Source organism: Pistacia vera, unplaced genomic scaffold, assembly GCF_008641045.1.
Source record: "Pistacia vera cultivar Batoury unplaced genomic scaffold, PisVer_v2 Contig15, whole genome shotgun sequence".
NCBI lineage: Eukaryota > Viridiplantae > Streptophyta > Magnoliopsida > Sapindales > Anacardiaceae > Pistacia > Pistacia vera.
Window position 1 is genome coordinate 181,086 of NW_022195576.1, and position 16,867 is coordinate 197,952.

At 35.4% G+C, this 16,867-nt stretch overlaps 1 protein-coding gene across 1 annotated transcript; it reads right to left on the reverse strand.

Moving 5' to 3' along the window:
- Window positions 1-1,445: 1,445 nt before the first annotated feature.
- LOC116124130 (CSC1-like protein ERD4) lies at window positions 1,446-13,869 on the reverse strand. The gene is given in 7 exon segments (XM_031409838.1): window positions 1,446-2,013; window positions 2,179-2,434; window positions 2,774-3,618; window positions 11,187-11,462; window positions 11,612-11,778; window positions 13,423-13,512; window positions 13,515-13,869. Coding segments are annotated over 7 exon segments (2,187 nt in total). The 5' UTR covers window positions 13,690-13,869; the 3' UTR covers window positions 1,446-1,635.
- Window positions 13,870-16,867: the final 2,998 nt, after the last annotated feature.

Here is a 16,867-nt window from a genome sequence, read left to right on the forward strand (position 1 = left end):
ATTCAAAGGAGAATCCATCATCTGTGCTACCATTGCTGTACCCCCAGCGTTGGTTTTACCCGGCTGACCTTCCAGCTCTTTATACCATTCTGGATAACCTATAATTTTGAAACAAAATTCTCTTGTGTGTCAATTTTGGTTACAAAAATCACAGTGTTTATCAGCATTCCTCTTCCTATTTTCCTGTTTATTCTTATTTCCCCCACTATAGTTACTACCACTATTTCCATACTTCTTTGCTGAATTATTCCCTTGATTCATCTGTGCCTTAGCAAACATGGCAGAGACACTACTTGAGTCTGAAAAATTGATATGAACCTCCCTTTGTTTTTCAACTTTTAAAGCCATAGAATAGGCCTTATTAACAATAGGTAATGGTTCAAGTACTAAAATTTGGCTTCTTAACTGATCATAGGAATCATTAAGCTCCATAAAAAATTGCATCAAACGATTCAGAGAATTAATATCATTCATCCTTTTTCCTGATCGACAACTACAATCAGGAACTGGCAAAATGAAATTCAACTCATCCCAAAGTTTTTTAATTTTGTATAATACTTCGAAATTGTCTCATTTCCTTGTGACACTGAAGCAATTTCCCTCTGAATTTGATAGATCAAATGTCTATTGCTTTCACCATAATGTTCCTTAAGTTCATCCCATAGTTCTTCAATAGTAGATGCATAAAGAAAAGCTCCTACTGTGTCACTTGAAACAGAGTTCAATAACCATGACCTAATCATGCAATCAACCCTTGTCCAAAGTTAAAAACTATCAGAATCTTGTTATGGCCTAGAAATTTTCCCATTAATAAACCCTGACTTCTGTTTTGCACCTAATGTAATTAAAACTGATCTACTCCATGCTAGATAGTTTTCGTTACCTGTAAGTAGAAAATTCACCAGTTGCATGCCTGGATGATCCAAATTTTGCATTATCATATAATTTTTTCCATTGTTCAACTCCATTTCTTTCAAAACTGAACTATCGTTGGAGTTCACTGGTGATTCTCCAGATCCAGTATTACTTGATTCTCTCATCATGTCAAGTAATCAATTCGGAAAGCAAAGCTTCAAGAGCTCAAAGAAGATTCAGAAGAAAAAAGTACTTTCTGCTCTGATACCATGAACGAATAGAGGAAGAAAAAGTTTCTAAATAATGCTCTTAACTTTCATTTATTTACAAGAGAGTTTATATACAAAGCTTAGCTCATTAATTACTGACTAACTAACTACTTAAGTAACTAATCCAACTAATTAAACCTGACTAATTAACAACTTAACAAACCAGCTAAAAACGTGTGTTAAAACTGATAACTGTTGAATTACATAAATACCCCTTCCAGTTAATTCCTAAAAATCATAGCTACTACATCCATAATTTACTATTGATAAAGATAAAAAATTATCAACTTGCTGATTAATTAATTAGGTAGCTGGGCCTGGTTGGCAATAATTAGGTAAGGCAATTAATATTTAGGAAATGACACTATACAAGCCAATAATTTGTATAGAAATCAAAGTTGTTCGTAGCATTCCCCCAACACAAAATAATATTACAAACAACTCAGCGACATGGTCTCTATCAACAAATAATTAATCTAAAGTTCTCACAAGTTCAGCTACTACCTTTACATCAAACAAACGACCCTGACCGTGAAACTTGAGATAATGCGTCTTCAAACTGCTCATCATCAGCCTTTTCATAGCTCAAGCTTGGTGGAATGTAGGACCTGAACACCTGCTCCATGTTAGGCGTTTCCTTCAGTTCGTGGCAAGCAACTTCAAGGGCCGTGTTGCTGAAAGATCTATAGAATTTCTTGCTACAAACATAGGCAAAGAGCAAGGACAATATCGGAAGTGGAATTATAAGTGGAGTAAAATGGAATTTCTTCACCCCAAAGTAACCGAACATGGTAACCTGGTAGAGTAGCAGCGAGGCAACAACTCGCGCAAAAATGTGTGGCCAAATCCTTCCATAGCTCTCATATGATGGAACATATACTTTGAGTGCCTGTTTGTTAAACAACAAAAATAGATAGAAAGATTTCAGTGTGATTGTTTAGGTGGGAAAAGGAGAACTAGAATTCATCGTTTTCCCTTCGACAAGGAAACAAGTATGACAAACAAGAACAAGAAACTAGAAAAATAAAACTAAGTAACAGAGAATGAGAATTACCTGATTCCTAAGGATAAGCCATCCCAGGGCAAAGTACACAACACCAAATGGGATAATCATAGGAGCTATGACAGAGTAGCAGAGGACAAGTGTGACGACAAGCATGTCCTTAGGAATTCTAGTTCCATAACTAAGATCTCCGGGAAGCCAAGCTTCTTTCACCTCAGCTTCAGTCTTGCAAAGATACTTCCTTTTCAGATGAAATATAATGAGAGGAACTATTCGAGATAATTCATGCCCATGGCCAACAAAAAACCTGGGATCCGTTGCACATGGAAAAGTTAAAAAAAAATTCCTAGTAAATAAAATTAATGCAAAAATACTCTAGTACTAGAAAAGATGACACGTGCAAGAAATAAGATTGATCATAAGTTATACAAAAGATGAAAAAAATCAAGAAAAGAAGAAACAGAACATGAAGAGAAATTTTTTTATTTAAACTAACTGGCGTTGCAGGATTGAAGTGCTATATGGTTCTTGGAGGTCAGTGCGTTAAAAAGTAACCTAACTTGATTTTCCATGTCTTTCGAAAAATCTAAAAGGAAAAAGATGCACTTAAAAAAATAAAATGATAATATATAAGATTTAATCTTACTTCAGAGCCACAAAGGTCAGAAAGAAGGTTGCATTCACAGGAAGGCCATTTGCTAGTACGTCGATGATGGAGTTCGGATCCCCCTCAAGGTTCTTGAGAGTACTGAAAAGTGTCCCACCCACAGTGACGCCGATAAAAGCATTAAGCACATCAAAATAGAAATATTTTCCTGATGCAGCCCTTACTGCATGACTCTCGGAAGGAATCCCCTCAGCCTTTGATAGAAACAATAGAAACTTGGGTAACAGAGCCAAAAACACTATAAGTGCAATCTGGGGGAGATAAGCTTCCAAAACTGTCTTAATTGCATGTAATTTCACAACTGGCTTTACAAATGGAAGAATTTTCTTTAGATTATCCAGGGTTGTCAATGCAGAAATAAACCCAATTGGAATCATCTAAAACAGAATGGTCAGGGCCACGATAAAGTAAATCAAAGATTGCCTTGTCTGCCTTTCAAAATACTTGGTTTTTAGGTTAGTCCACAATATTTCGCGGGCTTCAGGTGCATCCGTCACAGTCCATGTGTCAACTATTTGGGCATGAAGACTCTGAGCTGCAGAGGCTGCAGACACCCTACTGGTGAAGAAGACTAGAGCAGCACCTAGCTGCTTCTCTCGGAGAGTGACCTTTTGTTCGGCTTCCAGTTTTGGAGTTAATTCACTTATCTTCTCCTTATAGTATTCTATTGCATCAACCTTTTTACCAGTGAGACCAAAGCAGCCTGTTCTGGTGGTCGGTCTTGTTCCTTCTAGCTTGCCAGTTTTTTTCGACTCTGCATATATTGCTTCTGTACGTGCAAGCTTCTTTTTGTATCCTTCCAACTCCTCATAAATTTTGTTAACCTAAGTGGAACCAACCAATGTAAACTTAAAATGAGCAACAGAAAAGAGAACAACATATAGTACAGTTCACATTACTAAGGGAAATAATCATCTAATCTACAGAAAAGAGAACAACAATTAGTACAGTTCACATGACTAAGGGAAATAATCATCTAATCTACAAAATCAACATTTTTTTCTTTTATGGCATCTAGAATATTATTTCCTGTAAAAACGTTATTATATTCATATCCTAGACTTGAATATAGTAATTCAAAAGACTGAAAACTATGAAACAACAATAAAGAAGTAAATCCAATGGTAGAAATACGAAAAAATCACATACAAAACAAACTTGATTCAAGCACATGTATGGAAACTTGAAATGATGCTCATATAAAAACAGTACGAAAGCAGATGTATTTGAGAGTTTTCAAAGGATGAAGAAAGAAAGAGTAAAAGAAAGCTTTGTAAAATCTTGTAAGTCTGGTATATTCGACTTAACACTGTACAAGGGATTAGCTTCTCTTTTATATTAAGAGAAAGAGAGATGAGCTGAGCTGAGCTTTAGTAAAGATAAACAGTGACAGCAAAGGAGAGAACATCAAAACGACACCACTTTGATGATTCCTAAAAGCTGAAATTACACAAATGACCTTTGACTAATATTCCCCCTTAAACCATACTATCTCTTCTTAGAACAATTAATTCTGATCATCTTGTGGCTAACATTCCCCCGCAATCCATACTATCTCTTCTTGGATTAATTTCAGCTCTCGCAATGCTGCAAAACAATTCTGGACAGCAACCAGTTGCAAAACAATTCTGGACAGCAGTAAACAACCAACTCTTGGATTAAACTAAACTCAGCTCTTCCAAGCAAATTCTGCAATTCTGCAAACAATTCCGCATTTCAACAGCAAACAATTCTACAATTGTGTAGACAATTCTGCATTTCAACAGCAAACAATTCTGCAATTTGTGCAGACAAATCTGCATTTCAACAGCAAACAATTCTGCAATTTATGCAGACAATTCTGCACAGCAAACAATTCTGCAATTCTGCAAACAAACAATTCTGCATTTCTGCACAGCAAACAATTCTGCAATTCTGCAATGCAACTGCAAACAATTCTGCATTCAACAATCAATCAACCCTTCAACAGCAAGCAAACAATTCTGCATTCACCAATCAATCAACCCTTCAACAGCAAATAAACAATTCTGCAATTCTGCAATGCAACAGCAAACAATTCTGCATTCAACAATCAATCAACTCTGAACAAAACACTTATAAACTGCCAACTCTGAAACCTATCATACTGTAGTTAATTCTTTCTTTCTTCTACTGATCTGATCATATTTAATTTCATTTTCAATTCTTGAAACTGAGCAGCAGATAGTGGCTTGGTTAAAATGTCAGCAATCTGAAGTTTTGAAGGCACATATTGCACCGAAAGTTTCTTAGCTAGCACTTGATCCCTTAAGTAGTGAGCATCAATCTCAATATGCTTTGTGCGTGCATGAAATACAGGATTGGCTACCAATGCTCCAGCACTGATGTTATCACACCAGATTACTGGTGAAGAGCTCAAGACAACTCCTAATTCAGAGAACAAGTTGTCTAGCCAGGCTAGTTCAGTAGCTGTGTGTGCAAGTGCTCTGTACTCAGCTTCTGTTGAGGATAAAGCCATCACTTTTTGCTTCCGAGAACTCCATTGAATCAGGTTGGGACCTAAGAAAACATAGTACCCACTTGTGGATCTCCGATCATCTAAGTTACTTCCTCAATCAGCATCGGCATAACACTCTATGCTTATAAAAGTAGCTGGTCTGAAATGTAACCCATGAAACTGAGTGCCTTTGATGTATCTTAGCACTCTTTTACATGCCTGCCACTGAAGTTCAGAAGGTGCTTAAAGATATTGACTAAGCTTATTTACCGTAAAGCTTATGTCTGGCCGAGTTAAAGTCAAATATTGTAAAGCTCCGATGGTGCTTCTATAGAGACTAGGATCCGAAAATAACTCACTGTCACCTATAAACAACTTGTTTCCAATAGTCATATGTGTTGGACAAGGATGAGCATCTTGCATTTTTGTTTTAACAAGAAAATCAGTGATATATTTAGTTTGTTTTAGGTGAAGCCCTTTTGAATTTCTTGTTGCTTCCAATCCCAAGAAATAAGAAACTGATCCAAGACTTTTTAATGCAAACTGGTGATTCAATCCTTCAATAAGTTGCTGAATTGATGATGTGTTTGAATCAGTAACAAGTATGTCATCCACATAAATAAGGACATACAAAAATTGAGAATTATCCTTGTAGATGAACAAACTTGAGTCAGAAATCGAGTTCACAAATTTTCTGTCTAGCAAGGCTTGCTTAAGTTTTTCAAACCAAGCCCTTGAGGCTTGTTTAAGACCATAAAGAGCCTTTCTAAGCTTGTACGCATGAAAGGGATACTGAAAACTCTCAAAACCTTCAGGTTGTTTCATAAAGACTGTTTCACTTAGAGAGTCATTGAGGAAAGCATTATTTATATCAATTTGTTGTATATCCCATCCTTTGGAGACAGCAAGAGAAAAAATAAAGCGGATAGTTGAAGGTTTAATAACAGGGCTGAAGGTTTCAAAGTAATTCAATCCTAGAGTTTGTTGGAATCCTTTGGCTACTAATCTAGCCTTATATTTTTGTAAACTCCCATCAGCATGAAACTTGGTTCTAAAGACCCATTTGTTGCCAACACTATTCATATTTGATGTTTTAGGAACTAATACCCAAGATTCATTGGCCATAAAAGCATTAAACTCTGTCTGCATTGCCTTATTCTAGTCAGGATGAGCTAGTGCTTTTGTTACTATGGAAGGTTCTGAATGAGCAGGTAGTGGAGGAGAAGGTTTTGAAATGATAAGTGCAGTGGTATTTTAAGATGGTGGCTGAAGAGCATCAGTGTGTTGGGAGGCTATAGGTTCAGTATTAATGAGGTGATCATCAGTGTTTTGGGAGGCTGTAGGTTTAGTATTAATGAGGTGAGCATCAATGTTTTTGGAGGCTGTAGGTTCAAGATTAATAAAGTGGGGGAAAGGGTGAGGTACTAAGGGCTTGTTGGGAGGCTGTCTTGGCTCTAGTTTGCATGGGATGTGTATTGGTGGAAGAGATGTTCAATGGGTGTTTTTCAGTAGGGAACTGTGATGAGTGCAAGTCAATAACAAGTGGGTAACTAGGTGAACTCCTTTGTGTCTGACCTGTGTGTGTCAAATGAGAGAAAGAGGTGAGATCAACGACTAAAGGACAATTTAATAGAGTTGAAGAAGATGTAGTGGGCATGCATAATGAGGTGCTAGGATTAGGATTATGATTAGGATTAGTATTCAGAATAGGATTAGGTGCACGAGTGGGACTGTCACCAAAGAAAACAGGTGATATTAATGAGTGTATAGGATTAGGATGGTGTAAGGATGAATTGGAACAAGGAGATAAAGTCGTTGAAGGATGAAACAAAGGAGAAAAAGATGACTTACCAACTATTGAAGAAGGATTTGGTGGAGACCAATCCTCTGCAAGAGCAACTTGTGGCCTATTATCAGTTACTGATTGAATTGAAACAAAAGGAAAACTGGAGACTAAAGACTTAAGACATGAAGAAATGGAAGATGCTGAAGAATTTTGAAGGTTTTAAGGAGTGGAAGGCTTGGACACATCAGAACAGAAACCGAAAGCAAAGGGAATTTTTGTTTCATTAAATTGAACACTAGGTGTAATAAAAACTTTACCATCAGAGTTGAGACATTTATAACCCTTGTTCAAGACTATAACCAACAAAAACACACTTGGAAGAATGAAAACTAAACTTGTGTTTTTGAAAATCTCTTAAGTATGGAAAACAAGCACACCCAAAAACTTTAAGAGTTGAGTAAAGAGGCTCACGGCAAAACAAAGTTTGATATGGAGAGATAAAATTCAGAATTGATGTAGGCAGTCTATTTATGAGAAATACAGCAGAATCAAAAGCTAACCACAAAAAATGTAAAGGCATGAATGCATGTGCAAGAAGTGTAAGGCCAGTTTCAGCAATATGTCTATGTTTTCTTTCACTGCTACCATTTTGTTGGTGAACATAAGCACAAGAGTGCCTAAAAAGTATGCCAGCATTAGTTAGGTAAGGGATTAAACCCTTGTATTCAGCTCCCTGATCAGATTGTAAACATTTCAACTTATAATTGAATTTTCTTTCAACAAAATGATGAAACTTAATAAAAACAGAGTGAACTTCAACCTTAGTTCTTAAAGGAAACATCCATGTGTATCTAATATAATCATCAATGAAGTGTGTATAGTATTTAAAATCTTCTAACGAAGCGACAGGGGCTAGACCCCAAATATCACTATGAACAATTTCAAGTGGTTGAGTTGCTCTATTATGTGAATTAGGAAAAGGATTTTTGTGTATCTTGCCCAATTTGCAAGCATCACAAAAACCTAATGAAGAGTTGAAATTAGCTTTGTTTGAAGTTTTAAGTATCTTAACCAGAATTTTGTTTAAGATTTCTGCATAAGGATGACCAAGTCTATTGTGCCAAAGTATTAAAGAATTATCCTTAGTATTGGTGACTTGAAAAGTTGAAGGTGTGTGAGATGTTATGCCATGGATATGATCTAAATTTGTTGAGTGTGAGTTTAATTGCTCCATTGTTGGTAAAACAGTAGACTAAGTATGTAGAATAGTGGAGTAAGAGTTATTAGTAAGTTGTGTACTCAAAGGTAAACTTTCAAATGAAGAAGTGGGTTGTGTGTGAAATGTAGCAGTATCAAAACTAATTGCTGGTGTGATTAAACAATCAGAACTGAGAAACTCAGTGGGTTGTGAACTCTAGAAAACTGAACCCAAACTAAGTGGCTGTGTGTTATGAGAAACTAAACCAGAATTAGATGACTGTATGACTGAATGAAGAGAATGCAAATGATGTCTATCAAGAGAATGCGAATGACAATTTTCAGCATGCAAAGAACAATTTTCAACAACTTTGTCTGGAGTTGAATGTAAAACAGTTGAATGAAGATTATGTAAAACAAAACAAGAATTAGCAGATGCATTTCTTTTATTCATATCAAAGGAATTCTTCTTACAAGTACAGAATCAACAACCATGGCATTAGAGTTGACAGACTTCAATTGTGAAGAATTACATGGATTATGTTCAGATACATTGGATTGACAATCAACAGCACCTAAGTTGACAAACTTATTACCAACAATAGTAACTTGCAACTCAATTTTATTGTTCTTACAAGCCTTTAAGTTGACAGACTTATCACCTAGGGAAGTAACAACTGATTTGGGAGCTAAGAAAACAGAGGACTTAAGCTGAGAATGAGCAAACTCAGGACTAAATGGTTGACTAGTAGGAACATGTAACTAATATAGGCCTGTTTTAAGTCCTCCCTGCAGAAGCACTGCCCTAGTAGCCTTGTCCTTAACAGTGCAACAGTTAGAGTCAAATTCAACAACAACACTATTATCTTGAGTGAGTTTAGAAATACTAAGAAGATTTTTGGTTATCCTAGGCACACAAAACATTTTTTAAGAAAATGCATTTAGATTGAAGAGAACTAGGTAAAAGAGAGAAACCAACATGAGATATATTTAAGGACTCACCACTGCCTACTTGCAATTGATCACTCCCATCATAGCTCTTACTGATAGCAAGCTGGTTAAGATCTGAGGTAACATGGTTAGTAGCACCTGAATCCATGTACTAGGCTGGATCAGGTGGAGTTGTTGAGTTAATGATCATAGGTGTGAGAGTAGAGGACTAAGGAAAGGAAGATGAATGTGTAGTGTAATAGGCTTGGTTTGGTGAGTTAAATTGTTGTTGGGAACAGTGAGTGCTGGCTGTTGTTGGGGAAAAAGTGGTGAGTTTTGTAGGTTGGGCTGTGAAGACTGATTAAACTGTGAAGAAGGATGGGTATGTTGAGAAAAGTGTTGTCAATTCAGTCCATAGGGGTTAGTTGTCGGATGAGATGGTTGAAAGCTATTGGAAGGTTTGTTATTGTATTGGGGAAAAACAGGATCAAAACCAAATTGGTGATTGGGTGAACTAAGTTGGTGAGGTGGAACTCCATTGTAAGTTGAGTTACGTTACTGGTAGCACCGCACTATAGTATGACCTATTTTGCTGCAAACTTGACAGACTGGTTTGCCTTTATTGGTTGCTCGGCCTCTGCCTCTATTCATTGTGTTAAAGCCGGGTGGTTGATAAGTAGAAAAAGAACCATACTGACCAAATAAGTTCACCTGTTTAGGTAAAATGTAGTGAAGAAGGGGTGGATTGGGGAAACTAGCAGGAGAGTATAAAAGGGAAGTTGTGAGATTTGTGGTAAAGGTGTTGGTAACTGATTTGTGTGAGACGGTGAGATAGGGAAGCTAGATGATACTGTCCCTGTGGTGACAGATAAAGGTTTATTGGTGGAGGTGTTTAGTAAGGCAACATGTGTTGAACTTAGTGGAAAATCAGGGGAGTTGAACTTCTCTAATCTCATCTCATACTTCTGTAATAGGTACTGATCGCTTCCTGTAGAATGACTGAGTCAAATTTTGACTCAATTCTAGAAGTCAGATTAACAACGACAGCATGAAACTCCGGACCTAAACCATCTAATACATGTTGAAGCAACTCATCATCTGTGATTATGTGACCACTGGCCGATAGGCTCTCAGCAATACTTCTCATTTTCTTAATGTAATCACTAACACTAAGATTTCTTTTTTGTGTATTTTGAATCAAGTTCTTCAAATTTAGAGCTCTAGCTTTAGATTCAGTTAAGAATTCATGTTCTAATGCAAATCAAATCTTAGTAGCAGATTTACATTTAGAAACATTACTGAATATACACTCTGAAATTGAAGCTAAAAGCCAAGTAACAAGGAACTTATCTGTTTTCTTCCAAGCAACGTAGGCTGGATTGATCTTTTCTTTGGCTAGGGTTTCCTTCAAATTATTCACACTCAAATCAGATGAGGACTCTCCATTAGAGCCAATCAAAGGTTCGGGACAAGGATCAAGACCGGTCAAGTGTTCCTCAAGTTCGTGAGCTCCTACAGTAGATAACGCTTGAGATTGCCAAAATTGATAGTTATCTCTGTAATTGTCCCTTGTCAATTTTGGACTAATCACTTGGAAACTTGATGAAAAGGCAGAAGAGTGAAAACCAGTGGAATTGCTAATCAATTTCTCCATATTATTAGAGGATTGGAATTTTCCAAGAATCTTAGACATAGACGTGTGTCTTTGGCTTTGATACCATGAGAGTTTTCAAAGGATGAAGAAAGAAAGAGTAAAAGAAAGCTTTGTAAAATCTTGTAAGTCTGGTATATTCAACTTAACATTGTACAAGGGATTAGCTTCTCTTTTATATTAAGAGAAAGAGAGCTGAGCTGAGCTTTAATAAAGATAAACAGTGACAGCAAAAGAGAGAACATCAAAACGACACCACTTTGATATTTCTTAAAAGCTGAAATTGCACAAATGACCTTTGACTAACAGTATTCAAGCAGATGTTGGGACGATGAGGAAGTTAATAACACACCTCTTTGTTGTTTGTGACCACCATTGATCTGTAAAATGTATCAGGATAGATAGCTTTAAAATACGAATCAACCTGTTCCTTTATGGATTGACCTTTAGGAACAGGAGGTAAGTCTCTAAAAAGAACAGCAAATTGCTGAGGTCTCACTTCAGGGGACATCAAAGCGTTCGCTCTCAGAACAGAAACATGTTTGTATGCTTTCCATAACAGGTAATAGGAAACAAAAGAAACCCAGTAAACAGATAAAAGGAATCCCCACAACCTTGAACTATTCTCCTGCACATAAAACAAGAAACACAATTTTGAGTACCAATATCATTCTCAGTTAATAATGATCTTAGCCACATTATGTCAATAACTCACAAAAAAACAACAAAGAGAAGAAACCAATTAACACTAGCTCATGAAGAAGTTGTAAAGCTTACTTGGACATTTCCCATGGACAACTTGTCAAGATTGCTAAAAGTCCCGTTGCTTGTGGTAGTCCCATTGCTTTTAGCTGCGGCCGTCTTCCTTATACTGTCATCAGTTGCAGCAACTGGTAGAAGAACTGGTAGCAGAATAATGCCAGACAAAACAAATATCCCCAACACTGACACATGAAATAAGAAATTAGAATGCTACCTATCTGAATGTATATCTTCTTGTAAAGTTCATAGTCAAACAATGCAATTTCATAACTGATGACTTTACTGTTCGACTAATTACATCAAAAGTTTCATGAATATACCGTATGGCAATTTTTTTTTTTCTTTTTTGGGAGAGTATAGCGCACTATGTACATTTAGTTGAACACTTCTTGATTGGATTTAATAGCGATTCTCATAAATGGACAACGCATTTATCTATCTATCCTCCACAAACTTGTTGAAAAAAATAAACAACTCATTCCAAAAATGGATTCCAAATATGCAAGGTTAAGACTATTCCAAATATGCAAGGGGTGTTTAGTAAATTAACAAATCTAAGAGAGTATTTTTGTTAATTTTCAAATTCTACTATAGTAAAACCTCTCTATAATTATAACGGTGAGATTAACTAAATTTATTACTACGAGAAGGTTACAACTTAATAGATATGTAATTACAAAAAAAATTTATTTCATAATTCATTTTTTAGTAATACAACATTAGGATTTCAATTCATATTTTAATAGCATTAGGGTTTCAATTCAGCATTTCAATTGGCTACTTTTGAAATTGATAGAAGATTTTGTCCTAGAACCAACAAAGATAAGTAACCTTGATGAAATTGTAAATATAATTGCTACATGGTCAATTGATGTGAAGCTATAAACAATTGCCAATTGTTTTAAGCATTGCAAAATTAGGACCTTTGATATCGATGAATTGCAAGTTATAAATAACTGGATGAGGAAAATCAATGTCATTGTAAAATTAAGTAATCAGGTTCGACAACTTCACTACACTAATTGAATGGATATTAATGTTGTTATCAATCATCTAAATGAGCAACAAGTCATGTATGCTTTAACTGAAGAAGAAATTATTTTTATAATTAGACAAGAAGAGAAAGGAAATAATCATGAGGATGATAGTATGGAAATACAAAAAGTTTAGTGCCAAGAAGCTCTAAACATACTTAAAAAGCTAGAATATTTTGGCTTCAACAAGAAAATATTTATGCTAGCGAGTAATGTACCCACAAGTTAAAAGATGTAGTAACAACTCTAAAGAATAACTCATTGTTTCAAATAACTTTAGATAAATATTTTATTTCATTTTAAACTTTTAATGTAACATATCATTTTTTTTTTGCAATGTGGAGTTTATTTTTATTTATAACTATCTCAAATTGAGAATATAATTTTTTATTATTATGCAGAGTTTATTCCCATATAGAGTATCACTATAGAGAGGTTTTACTGTAATAACCACTCAACTCTTATTTTTTCAAAAATTTGATCCAAAATAATAAAACAAACAAAATTTCCTTGGCCTAAGGACTCCTTTTCTCATCTTCAAGCTAAGCATTTTCACAGATGTTTATAACTGCTTTTGTATAGCAAAGGGAGAGGAAGACCAAATAAAATAGACTAATTCACGAAATACAGACAATAAAACCCCTGAAAAATTCAAATTTCCATTCCGTAAATCATGAAACACAGTGAAATAGTCAAATTTTCCTCCCAAAGTAAACAAAAACCTTAAAAAAATCACAAAATTAAAAAATAAAAAATTAATTTAAAAGAGAGAGAGAGAGAGAAGAGACAAACCAGTGCTCATAAAAACAAAGTAAACAGCAGTGTCAAAGCCAGATATGTCAATAACATCTTGCTCGGAAGAAGACATGACCTCCCGGATCAAGCGAAGGGATTCCGGGAAGCGGAACCCTCCCATGGATCCAAACCTTTCAAGATCCGATTGGGATAATAAACGACGACGTTTCCTGGTTTCCTGGAGAGCCACGTGAAAAGGAGCATCAAAATTACGAAAATTATAAAGGAAGTCCCCAAGGACGTCAAGAACGAACCGAAATCCATCTCTCTCCTTCAGCTCTCTGCTCAGTGACTTTGCTTTGCTTAGCTTAGCTTTGAGTTATTTGTTTGGAAAGAGCAGTCAAAGTAGCCGTTGAGGAGACATTGAAGAAGGTAAATTAAAATGGTGATGGTTACAGGGATTTAAACAAATGAAAATGAATTGGGGGGGCCTGGTTCTTGCTTTAAATGTGACAATGCCAACACTGAAGAAACACGCACGAAATATCTCAAGTGTTTGATTATTTATTAGCTGTATTTTTTTTTTTTTTTTTTTCTATTTTCTTTGGTTCTGATTTTATTTTTTCTGAGTTTTTCAGAGTGACCAAGAAAGCCGATTTTAAGGGAGAGAGAAAAGGTGATGAGCTTGAGGGCTAAAGTGGAGATTCCCCAGACACCCCTGAGTTTTAGAATTAAACACTTACACCCTTATAATCGAAATATATTTTTCTAAACAGTTGCACTATAATAAAAATTAAAGTAGACAACAAATAAAATACAAGTTTTGGGAAACTGTTAAAGTTTAATATTTTTAAATCATTTAGGGTGCGTTTGGTTTATTATTTTGGATATGATTTTGGGAATAATATTGGATAGTTGGATAAGGGAGTATTACGAGATAAAATTTAAAAATTTAAGAAAAAGCCCCAAGGTTTGCTAATTTAATTAAATACCCTAATATATAAAATGACAAAAACACCCCCACCACCTGCAATGCCAGATTCCGGCCACCGCCTTCGGAATCTGGCCAGAAAATCGTGTTACGACACAGACTGGTCGGATCTGTGTCGTAACACGTCGTTATGGCCTTTTTCGGCCAGATCCACCACGGATCTGGCCGAAAAAGGTTAGATCTACGGCCTGTTGTGCCCTCGACGGCCGAAAAAGGCCAAAACAACGGCCATCTTTGGCCGTCATTTTCGGTCAACGATGGTCATTTCTTTGGCCGTCGTTCACGGCTAGATCTGGCCTTTTTCGGCCGGATCCATGGTGGATCTGGTCGGAAAAGGCCAAATCGGTGAACTTCCTGCCATTTCTGGTCGGCAAGTAGACCGTTGTACAGATTCCAGCTACCATCGACGGTGGTTGCCGGAATCTAGCAAGTATGGGTCGCGGGGGTGTTTTTGATAATTTTTAAACTTTTTTCAAGGTGTATTTGATGAAATTAATAACCTTATGGGGTCTAAAAGTAATTAAAAGAATAAGGTAATATTTCTGGAATAATGTACCAAACATTATTTGGAGAATAGGATTAGGAATATGGATAAAAATAATAAGCTAAACGTGCCCTTAATATATTTACTATTTTGACCATGTGACAAATGTCATATATCAACTTTTATAAAAGACAAAATAAGGGTGTATTAATCATTATACCCAAGATTTTATGTAGAATTTTTCTCAAATATTTGTCAATCATAAGGGTATAAATTTTTTATTTCGAAAATTATGGGTTTTCTGGTTCGTTCACTAAACTTCAGGGGTTCACAGAAAGCCTCAGCTAAAGTGAGTGAACTTACGTACTGTGAGGGAGCACCACATTTTTTTTACGTCATTCCACTTTAATACAAAAAACAAAACACCATTTCACTTATTTAAGCCACATTTTTTATTTTAAAGTTTTTTAATTTAATGTTAACAGGAATTTTGCAACTGTTCAGGACAATAATGTTGCAATTTGTCAGGACAATAAATTAACAAGTCTGAATTTTTAACAGATTTTTTACTTTCGTTTTATTCTTCATTTGATTTGTGTTTCTACCAGAATTGTTTCTAAATGAGTAATTAATTTTAATTTCTTAAATTTACTCGCAATCAAGACTGGATGCAGCAAATTTATATTGAGGGTCGATGTGCATATAATCAAATAAAAATAATATTAGATAATTGAATTGATTTGATCTGTGCTTTTGATGTGTCAAATCTGACTGGATCTTATTCTTTATACATAATAAGAGTTAAGAGCCACGAATGTGATGATAGTCCTCTTGCTACAATAATATATGTATAGCCTACAAATGGAACATATTACAAATGTCAAATCCCATAATACCATATACAATAAATGAATTATTATTATTTTGAAAAACTAGCCAACTTCAAGTTGGTTTTTTTTTTTTTTTTAGCCGGGATTATCCAGACCAACTTATGCACACCTCAGTTAATCTTTTAAGGCTTTGAAGTTAACAACCGGATAAGCTTCTAATGGCCTTTCTTATTAGGGGTTGAAGTAAACGAATTCAACCTCTTGAATAATACACCTAAAAATTTTAGTTGATCGTTTAATTACCAAATGGTGGTTTTTAGAAAAGAAAAATATAACAAGGGAAAATGAAATTGGGTAATGTTATATTGCAATTGGCTAACAATATTAAGTATCATAGAATGTTAACAAGATTATAGCTAAATAGCAAGAAAAATGGAATCCATGTTTCTAAGCCAAACCTTAAATCTTCATAAAGAAAGAAAAATATATGATACATATTAGGGCTGCAAAAAAAAAAACCAAAAACTAAACCGAAAAGGAAAATCGGACCAAATCGAATCGAAAAATCAGTTTTCCGGATTAATGGGTTTGGTTTCCAAAAATAACTCAAAAAAATTTCTGATTGGACTAACAGTTTAAAGGCAATATTAAACCGGTTAACCGAAACCGGTTTTAAAAACTAGTTTTGAAAAAAATATATATATATCCCTACTTTTTTCCCCCCACTTTTTCTTGGGTCTCCTTGCACATTTTCTTAGGTCTGCTTCTCAACTCAATTATTTTTCTTTTCGTCTTCTTCTCCTTTCACTGCTTCCTCTTTCTTTTCCAGACTTTTGCTTTTTCTTCATCGTCTTTTTCTCTTCCGCTCCTTCACCAATTTTCTTTTTCTTTTTCGTCTTTTTCTCTTCCTCTCCTTCTCCACTTTTCCTTTTCTTTTTTGTCTTCTTCTCCTTTCACTTTCACTTTCCTATTTCTTTTTCTTTTTCGTCTTCTCCTTCACTACTTTTCTATTTGGATTTGGATAAGAGAATGCCATGATTGGACTTCAGCATTCTTCTTCTTCGATGGTTTGGTATATTTTTAGCTTTAGGGTTTGTTTGGAAGCTTTGCGTCTGCATTTTTGTTTATGAGATGTCTCAAGCTGTGAGACTGATTCTGTGCATCTCAAGTGTTGGTTTGTTTATTATGTAAGCGTTG